The following is a 10,815-nucleotide window of genomic DNA, read 5'->3' as shown; positions in this document are numbered from 1 at the left end:
ATACTAGAGCTGTTACTTGTGTTCAAACAAAAGGAAAATTGTCCAAGTATTTTTCTATGTAAGTTGGATTACTTCAGAGATCGGATTTAAGCCCATATCTTTTTGCTTTAGTTATGGATGCTCTTACTGGACATTTATTGGAGGATGTACCTTGGTGTATGCTTTTCGCTAATGATATTCTTCTTGGGATAAGACTATAGAAAGAGTTCAGGAAAAACTTGAATTATGGTGGTACATTGGAGTCTAAAGACCTTCCTTTGAGTAGATCTAAAACTCAATACTTGGACTGTAATTTTAGTAGTAGTAGCTCTAGTGACAGTTGTAACTTTAGGGAATCAAATCATTAAAAGTAGTGATCTTTTTAGATATCTCGAGTCTGTAGTTCAAAGTGATGGTGATATAGATGGGGATGTTGTTAGTAGAATTCAAGCTGGTTGGTTGAAGTAGAGGTATGCATCAAGCCTATTGTGTGATGGAAAAGTAATGCTTAGATTGAAAGGAAAATTCTATAAGTTGGTGGTGAAACCTGCAGTAATTTATGGCGTAAAATGTTGGCCGCCTTTAAAAGGGAAGTATAAAACAAAGTTAAGTATTGCTGAGATGAGAATGCTTAAGTGGATGAGTGGTTTGACACTTAGAGACAAAACGCGAAATGAATATATCCGTGATATAGTTGGTGTAGCTCCAATTGCGGACAAGATTAGAGAGAGTCATCTTAGATGATTTGGTCAGATTAAATGCCTACCATTTGATGATCCTGTTAGGAGATTAGATGTTTTAGATTCGATTTATGTTAAGAAAGCAGAGGTAGACCTAAAAAGACTTGGGCAAATTGTATAAAAAATGATCTTAATCTTTAGAATTAAATGAAAATATGACACTCAATAGGACGTAATGGAGAAAAAAGATTCATTTAGCCAACCATATTTGGTGGGGTAAAGGCTTCTTGTTGTTGTTGCTGTAACAAAAACTTTTATTCCTCAATCTTGTATTATTTTGTTTGGTTGTTCACCGTTAAGTGATCCTTACAATGATAATTGATTCATTGTAGCTGAACTTTTATTCAATCATGCCTCGAAAATAATCCTTTGTCGCAAACTAAGAATTATTTCCTTTCCCCCGCTTCACATTCCTGTTTTCTTCTTATTTTTCTGATTTTTCTTGTATTTCTCTTTCCATCCAATGTTTTTAATTTGGTTGTATATTTTTTTCAGGTTTACTAATTTTTTAAATTTTATTTTTACAGCTTTATGCAGTAAAGTTTCATCTTTTAACTACATGTATCCTGTTTCTAAGTCGGGAGGGCTTTCGCCGTGCTTGCATGCGAATAGATATAAAATGGTGATTCTTTCTAATCCAATTCCTATGTAGATATAATTTTTCAGACAATGCTTGCTGTTGTAGAACTTCCCTATTATTGCATGTCCGTGCTGCAAATACACCTCCCCAACAACTTCCCAAACCACCCGAAAGACAAAAAAGTTTGCTCCCTCTTTTGTTGGATAACTAGTGCTGTGAAGTTGTTCATGGAAAAAGGAAAAAAAGAAAAAAAAAAACTTTATGTGAAATCACTTCTGCTTTTAATTTCCCTTTAATATTTTGGAAAGTTTTTATCTAATACGTTTGCGTTTAGAATCTTACTGTGCAAGTGCTGCACTTTATTTCTTGGTAGAAAAGTGTCTGAAGTATTATTCTTTTGTTCTGGCAATTACTGTACGCCACATTTTCTGAAAATATGTAGAATGTTTGGGCAGAGGTTAAGTAATTTTCTTTCTTGCATTACTTTTTCTTCCTTCATGACCCGTAAGCTAACATTTTCTGAAAATATGTAGAAAGTTTGGGCAGAGGTTAAGTAATTTTCCTTCTTGCATTACTTTTTCTTCCTTCATGACCCGTAAGCCAACATTTTATGAAAATATGAAAGTTTTGGCAGAGGTTAAGTAATTTTATCACCTGTATGACAAATGCCTATTGTAGAATATTTCTTTGACTTTTAGATTTCATATTAACCATTTTCTATGTTGCAGTGTTGGAAGAATGGATGAAAATGTAACAAGGTTGCTGAAAGTGGCCTGGCTGACTATTCCTTTTGGCTTCCTTTTTGCTTCTGCTCTATGCAGCCTTTTCTTCTGGATTGAGAAGCTTTCTTTTCAGGATGCTATTTCCGATCCAATTGCATTGGCCATACTGATAAATGGTAATTTCATTTTGAACCACATGCTGCAGTAGTATAAATCCTATTAAATGCATGCATGATTTTTCTGCCATAGCACAAAATTTATGTAAGCTAGCAGATTTATTTAGACTGTTGGTTAGGATTATTTCCCGTTAGATATTTGAAGGTAAAAACTCCTAAATTTTTTCTGCTTTCAATATTTTAAGATCGTAAATTTAATTTTTAACTGCAATTTGGGAATCATTGGAAAGCTTTACCTACCAAATCTAGAAACGTCTTTTACTGATGCTGCTCTTTATCTTAAACAAAGTATAAAAAGACTCTCAAATATCTCGAATTGTACTTCTATTGCTTTTGTGGTGATTCTTTCATGGTTGCAATCGTCAACAAGGAAAAATGATTGTTTGTTAATGCTGATTTTGATCAAATTACATAGGTATTATGTATGTGAAGTACTGTAAGTTTTTTTCTTTGTGGGTTGTGCAATTAGCATTCTGTTTGCTAGCGTTGATGAAATTATTCTGTATGTTAACTGTTGTTGGCTTTCCTTGCATGAAGTTGGATAGAGAGTTATTTTATATCTCTGGAAGTGATTGGAAGTGTTTTTGTTCTGGTGTTCCATTTTCATCCTTATTTATTTTCTTTAGTTTAGACTATATTTTGTACCTGCAAATTAGTGCTTATTCAGTTTGAACAAACTGTCAGGAATTGCTTGTCTATTGGAGCTATTGGGAGAGCCATTGTATATACTTTCACAGAATCTACTACTTCTAAGATTAAGGTTGATGATTGAAACTGTTGCAACTATTGTTCGATGTGTGACGACTTGCACTCTAATGTTCCGAAGCACATTCACGGTAAAAATCTATCTACTTGCACTTTTTAAGAAACATGTTCTGAATAAAGTGAAATTTTAGGGGACGCATCCCAAGATTTCTAAAGCTTTCTCCATTGTGCCTTGTTGAATCATTCTGATTTTTGAAAATGAAATAATGAAATTTTTACATTAGCCAGTTGTTCACGTGAAGCCATGTTTCCTTCCTAAACTATAACTAAGCCATGTTTCTCTCCTAAAAATGGTTAGTTTATAATGTTCGTCCGCATTTCCTTTGTTACTCGTACTTATGTTATATTGGGTAGTTGACATTCAGCAGGCTTCAGGTGTGATGGTTACTTACTGTTCGTTTCATTGTCTCAAAGAATTGTTTTAATTTTCTTGTCATACCACGAAGTTTGTTATATACATGAGGTCTAGTTTCCATGCCTTGTATTTTTATTTTTCTTCTTTTGATAGGATGATGCCTGGTCTTTTTCTTATGAAACGTTTCTGGCACAAAATAAACTTAATATATCACTCTAATTCTAACTTGGCCATGAAAGTTCTTCATTGCACTAATGTCTATGGGCAGCTGGGAATTTTGTTTATTAGTGATATGCATATCATTTTTTTTCTTTCAGGAAATGGCAATCATTTTTGCTGTCTCCCAGGCTTCATATGGTGCTTGCGTAGCTTTGGGATATTGGATTTATTTCCTTTCATTTCGGATTGTAAGAAGCAGTTATCTATTCCCTTTTAGGTAACTAGCTGGTATTCTTTTCTCGTTATCCTTTACATTTATTTTGTAAGTTTTTAATCTGCACATATTATCTGCTTTTTCAATATCCGCATATTTTACCTGAGCAAAAACCTCTAAAATTAATTTGAAACATAAAAAGCATATTGCCATATTGTTTTTCAGGTTATGCAACAATCTTGAATATGATAAACAGTTGCGTTACATGTGCCTTTTACTTACTGGTCAAGCTTCATGGAAATTGTTACTTCAGGAAGGAGAAAAGATGGTACTTATGTGGTTTGATTCATCTTACAATCAAGCTATCTATGGCCTAGTGGACAAATTAGGCATGTATCTTATGTGCGCTTTTTCTTATCCTTGTGAGATTTCTTATATTTTGGTTGAAACTTTTGTTTATTGACAAAGATTTTCTTGTTTTGCCATCTCAGGAGGCTTAGTTGCTAGATTGGTTTTTAATCCTTTCGAGGAAAGCTCATATGCCACGTTTGCAAAGGTGGCATCAGGTTGGGATTTTTTGAAGAATTGTTGTACCTAACATGTTCTAACAAATCTAGACTAAGGTGCCATTTGCATCATCCTAAGTTACGACATTTTGAAAGTCCTAACTGAAGTCATCTTTTTTTGCTTGATATTGGAAGTTGTTATCATGTCATCATCATGGGGAGGTTTTGAGTCTGACCTTTTCAATTTTTTTTAAACAACTTGTATTCATATTGCTTTTTTTTTTTGTTTACTTTTTTTTTTCTTTTTCCTTCATTTTATCCACCCATGTATGTTTGACAAAAGAATAATCTTATATTCATTTCATGGACATTGAGCTGGCATTTGAGTTGAGCAATGTATCATGGAAGCTTGGAACTACCTTTGTTAAGTTCTGGATTTTTAGAGTGCATTTTTTCTCTTTCTTTAAACAAATCTATGGAAATCTAGGAGGATTGGCCTCCTATTCATTAAGGACCTAGGCTGACCATCCAAGGAGTGATGGATGGATTAATTGCAGACAATTTGGTAAACTCCTTGATTAGTTTTTATTCTCTTCCTATTTATGTTTATTTTAGAATTATTTCCTTTTCAAGTTTAGTTGAGGTATATTTGGTAATAATGTAAATTAAGAGAGACTGATTTCTCTATATATGTAGCCTTTTATGGTTGAAGATTGGTAATGATAATTGAATATTCCCTCACATTTTTTTTTTCATGGTATTAGAGCCCTAGGTATGACTTGTCTCGCCTGCTCTTTAGTTCAGCGCCGTTCGAATATTTCGAGGACCGCCGTTTGCATCTTCCACGTTATTGTTCGAATGGGTCCCACATCTGCACTTTCTACATCGCAGCCTTTGGACGAAGCAGTCGTGCATGGGATCGAAGGGATCAAAGCGTTTGACTTTTGCTTTGTCTTCATGCTTCAACATTGGTCGTTCGATTGCTGTCGATTGAGGTCGAGCCTTTTGACATCTGTTTTTTGAAGACTTTAAAGCCTTTGGATTTTTTCAACTGCCGCACCGAGCCTACAAACCTTCCTTTCCTCGATTCTACAGCCGTCGGAGCCTCTCCAACAACCGTCCAACAACTGGAATCCTTTCTGCAGCCGCTAGAATACCTCAACCAACTTGTATATCCACTTATGCTCCTTATCATAATCATTTGACTTCTGCAGTTGCAACCTCCATTCTTGCAACAATTAATAGTCAACTCCCTTATTCAACTCTAGATACGCATAAGGTTTATGACCAATTACATAATGAAGATGCCTATTTCTACTCCGGAAGTTATTTTTGAATAAGAAATCAGGAATTTTGTCCAAACAACTCCGAAACTCTCTTCTTTTATCATAAACCATAAACTTCAGTGGCCCCAATCCGTGTTTGTGTACATTTGTTGAAAAGGAAAAGAGGAACACTCTACGGGAGAGAGCAAAATTTTTTAGCTCGCTAATCCTAACCATCACACATTGAAATTTCAATACCATATGGCCTTGTCTTGGCTAGTCAACTTAATGACCACTGAAGTAGGAGAAAATTTCATGCTCAACAAAACAATCTAAGAAATCTGGGAGGCTATAAGAGAAATTTATTCCAACACTGAGAATGCTGCAGAGTTGTTTGAGATCGAAATCAAACTACATGATCTTTGTCAAGGAGAACTAAGTGGTGTTAAATATTTCATCATATTGAGAAAGTGTTAGCTACAATTGGATATGTTTTTGACATATGTGTGGAAATATCCACATGATGTTGTGATGTATAAATTCATAATTGAGGAGAAGAAAATTTTCAAATTTCTAGCGGGACTAAGGAATTGGATGAAGTGAGAGGGAGGATCGTGTCTTCTATCTACTCGTGAAGCTTTTTGTGATAACTAAAAAAAAAACAATTAGAAACAAGTGTATGTTACGAGAGACACATCTCTTCGCATGGATTAAATCGTTCGTCCCAATTTACGAATAAAGGAGTATAGAGTGAGCACGAAGAAAAAAAACGAGAGATAGAAGCAATGACAAAAGAGTTGGGTGCAGCTAGAAGGAGAAAAGTTGAACTGAGAAGAAGAAAAAAGAAACAAAGATCTAGAAAAGGAGGAAGAAGAGTCGAGTGCTTCACTTACCCCGAAGCTTTGAAGGCGATCAACATCGAGGCAGTAAGGATGAACCCTAGCTACGGCATGAGACATCTTCATTGCGAGAGAGTCTGACCCTTGTTGAGCGAGATTGAAGAAGGAGAAGAGGAAGATGCGCGCGTGGGAACGGGAGCCGATCCTACCCTGCGAGACAAGATTCATTTGAGCTTTAGGGTTAGCCAAAGGTTATTTCAGGTAAGTTAAGATTTTAATTTAGTTAAATAAGAAAGTTGTGTATATATACATATTTATTAACTTAATGCTAATAGAAAGTTTGATTTTTATTAGGAGTGGAGCTATTAAGTCCTGAATTTGAGGGAGCATCGATATGCAAATTTTTGTACAAGAGAAGAGGACGAATCGAGGGCATAAAGTGGAGAACTGAAACCTATCAAAACCCTATTTTGCGAGTTGAGGTAATTTTAGTATTAGAATTGTTTATTATAATTTTATAAACATTAAATTGAAATATAATTAATATGTTAATATGAAATTATATTTATTGTGGTTAGGGAGCCTAGCATGAAAACATTGCATGCGAGTAAGGGAGGAGATTGATCTGGAAGCTAGAAGGCAAATGTTAAGGATTATATTATTATTAGAATTAATGATATGCTTATTTAAATTATTGTTTTAAAACTTATTGAATTTGGAAGTGTGAACGAAGGCTCTTTAGAATTGAGATCAGCAAAAGATGGACGATACAATTTAGTGGAGGATTAAGCAAATAAAGAGAGCTACTAAAGATTGAGGTGTGTAAATATATTTCTGAATTTAAATATTTTTCATCATTTCTATTTTGTTTATTTAACTTCATCTATGTTCTATTTCAGTGAGATTTATATTATAGTAAATTCTTCATATTGTCCGATAGGATAAATATGTATGTTAAATAATTGCATCATGAAATTAAATCACAAATAATTTTTCATATGATTAGTCATGATATATGTATGCTAAATGTTGTTGTATTAATAGTTGCATAAAATTTAGTTTATGAAAATATCAGATTACTACATGATCTGTATTTTCTAATAAAGATGTATATCCTGGCTCATTGTATGACTAGATATATATGTCAGATTGTGATTTGACCTTTAGAACTAGAGTAAAACTTCATCTTTTAGATTATCATATGACCTTAGATTTTAGTTGAGCTGCATGAGTTTTAGTTAATAAATACAAGTTTTACATGAAAGTAACGTTTGCTTTGAAGTTTGAAACAAAAATATGATATACATGAATGCTTGTATGTGCATGTTAGAGGAGTTTACCCCATAATTGTATAGGCAAGAGAAGCCAGTGTACCCGCGTGAGTAGAGATTTTTCTACCACCCCAGCTAATTGTGATAGTTTGTTCATTAATCGTTGTGCCGATGAGATAATATCGACCAAAAATGAGTACATAAAGCTTACCACTCTAGACAGTTGTGATATATAAATTACTAATCGCCATGCTGATGGGAAAATATTGGTTAGCGGCAGATTATGGTCTTTTCACCTTAGACAATTATGATATTTTTATCATTAACCGTTGTGTCGACAGGAGCCGACAGGATTATCGACCAAGAGTGTGTTAGTTGTTTTAATGGTGATCTTCAAAGTAAATAGATGTGTATGTACAAAGTATAAAGTAAAATTAAAGTTAAAATTAATGCATATAAAAATTTAGAGTAATTTTCATTTAACAAAAGTCATTGATGCATGCATTAGTATATTTAAAGATTTCTTATGAAAGATTAACATTGTAAAATATTTCTCATAGAGATATAAAAGACTATCATGCAATTGATTTTTTTTTCTCGGATTACTGTAGTTTAAAAGTGTGATTGCTCCAGGATTATCTTTAGATAACTCATTATATTGTTTCAATATTATTAAGGTATTAAGCTTTTGATAAGAGAATCAATTGGGCACAGGAGGCGAGAAAAACAATTGAAAAGGTACAAATTTCTACTTATTATCTAAATTTGCTTTCTATATTTGATCTTTAAAAATAGAAAAACATAGAATTTATTTTCACCGTTCGATTGATCGTTTCCGTCTTGGTTAATTCCAAGCTCCGGGCTAGGTTCTGACACTTTTGCTAATGTTATTAGAAGTGATAGAAAGAAGCTTATGATGACTGGAAATGAGAGATCACCAAGTGCTTAAAAGCTAAACTCTGTACTCATAAATTTTTCTTTGACTTGGACTTCAAGAATAATTGTCCCACATGTGACTAAGCAAACAACAAAGCCTTAATCCCACTACGTGGGGTCGGCTGCATGAATCTTTTTCCTCCATTGCGTTCTATTTAGTGCCATATTTTCATTCAGTTCTAATAAATTAAGATCATTTTTTATAAAATAAGCCCAAGTCTTCCTTGGTCCACCCCTGCCTTTCTTAACATAAGTTGAGTCTAAAACATCTATTCCCCTAACCGGATCATCAAATGGTCAGCGTTTAATGTGTCAAACCATCTCAAATGACTCTATCTAATCATGTCTGTCACTGGAGCTACACCAACCCTTCAACGGATTGATTGTTTCGCATTTATCTCAAAGTGTCAAGCCACTCATCCCTCTAAGCATTCTCATCTCAGTAATACTTAACTTTGTTTTATGCTTTCTTTTTTAAAGGCCAACATTTTGCGCCATAAAGCATTGCAGGGCTCACCACCATCTTATAATTAAAGGCCCGAAGCATTCCTTCACTTCAACCAACCAACTTGAATTCTACTATTAACATCCCCATCTATATCACCATCGCTTTGAACAACAAACCTGAGATATCTAAATCGTATCTAAATATCTAAATCGTTCACCCCTTTTAATAATTTGATCGCCCAAAGTTACTCTTATGTCACTAGAGCTATTACTACTAAAATTACTTTCCATGTATTCGGTTTTAGTTCTACTCAATTAAAGGCCTTTAGACTCCAATGTAAAAATCCATAATTCAAGTTTTTCCTGGGCTTTTTCTCTCGTCTTATCCACTAGAAGGATATCATCACATAACCAAAGTAAAAGGATTTGGGCTTAAATCTGATCCCTCATGTAATCTAACAGAAAAAGGAAAATATTTGGTCAATCCTCCTTCAATTTGAACACAAGTAACAACTCTAGTATGCATATCTTTAATGACTTGAATATAAGTCAAATGAACACCTTTCTTCTCAAGAACTCTCCAAAGGATATCTCTTGGAACTTTATCGTAAGTTTTTTCTAAATCAATAAAAATCAAATGTAGATCCTCCTTATTATATCTGAACTTCTCCATCAAACCTCTCAATAAATGTATAGCTTCTATAGTAGACCTGCCCGACATAAAACCACATTGATTATGATAAATATTTGTAATACGTCTTAAATTACCCTCTCCCATAAATTTAAATTATGACACATCAATTTAAGTCCTATATAATTTGTACACTCTTGTGCATCCCCTTTATTCTTAAAAATGGGAACCAAAATATTCTTCCACTCCTCAAACATTTTTTTAGTTTTTAAAATAATATGAAAGTGTTTAATAAGCTAATAAACTCCCAAATCTCCTAAATATTTCACACTTCAATTGGGATATCATCAGGTTCTACAGACTTTTCACCCTTAGTTTTTTTTGAAAGTCTCATCAACTTTTTTTTACTAATGCGATGATAATTATGAAACGTTTTATTATTTAATAACGATATTAAGATCACTAAGATCAATCGTATTTTTAGAAACATCATTAAAAAGTTTATCAATCATTAAAAAAGTTATCAAAATAACTCACCCACCTATGTTGAATATCTTTTTTTTAAGAAAAATACTTTTGATTTTTAGCTTTAATACACTTGAGTTAAATCTTTACTTTTCTTTTCTCTTTATTTAACTAGTTTATTCACATATTTTTAACCAAATTTCACCTTTCTTAGCATCTAATCTATTATAAAAATCACTAAAAGTAGAATTTTTAGCGTCATAGATTGTTCTTTAAGGTCGATCATATTTTCAGAAATTTCATTAAAAAAATTTATCAAAATTACTCACCTACCTATGTTTAATATCTTTTTCTAAGAAAAATACTTTTGATTTTCATTTTTAATACACTTTGCTTGAATTAAATTTTTACCTTTCTTTTCTCTTTGTTTGGCTAGTTTATACATATATTTTTCTCTCCTAAGTATCTAATATATTATAAAGATCACTAAAAATTGAATTTTTAGCGTCACAGATTGTTATTTTAGACTTCCTGTGAGCCGTTTGATATTTTTCTCAGTTCTTTAAACTTTTACATTTAAAACAATTCGCATAACATAAATTCTTATATTTGATATTTTATCTATTTTTGCACATTATTATTCCACCACAAACTATTTTTATTTATAAAAACTTTTTTTTCTTGATTATCCAAGTATATGTTTTGCTACTTGTTTAATAGTATTTGTTACTTTATCCCACATAACATTTGTTTCTTCTTGAAACA

At 32.9% G+C, this 10,815-nt stretch overlaps 1 protein-coding gene across 5 annotated transcripts in view; it reads left to right on the top strand.

Annotated features, from left to right (window-relative positions):
• LOC110023900 (protein RFT1 homolog) overlaps window positions 1-10,815 on the top strand; it is an 82,167-nt gene that overhangs the window by 47,618 nt on the left and 23,734 nt on the right. For all 5 annotated transcript variants that reach the window (XM_020723546.1, XM_020723547.1, XM_020723545.1 and 2 more), the window contains exons 4-9: window positions 1,247-1,341; window positions 2,028-2,197; window positions 2,882-3,033; window positions 3,635-3,753; window positions 3,916-4,079; window positions 4,182-4,256. In XM_020723546.1, coding sequence (XP_020579205.1) covers window positions 1,247-1,341; window positions 2,028-2,197; window positions 2,882-3,033; window positions 3,635-3,753; window positions 3,916-4,079; window positions 4,182-4,256 — 775 coding nt within the window. The remainder of the gene's footprint in view (window positions 1-1,246; window positions 1,342-2,027; window positions 2,198-2,881; window positions 3,034-3,634; window positions 3,754-3,915; window positions 4,080-4,181; window positions 4,257-10,815) is intronic.

Source organism: Phalaenopsis equestris, unplaced genomic scaffold (assembly GCF_001263595.1).
Source record: "Phalaenopsis equestris unplaced genomic scaffold, ASM126359v1 Scaffold000235, whole genome shotgun sequence".
Taxonomy (NCBI): domain Eukaryota; kingdom Viridiplantae; phylum Streptophyta; class Magnoliopsida; order Asparagales; family Orchidaceae; genus Phalaenopsis; species Phalaenopsis equestris.
This window is presented reverse-complemented; position numbering and strand designations above follow the sequence as displayed.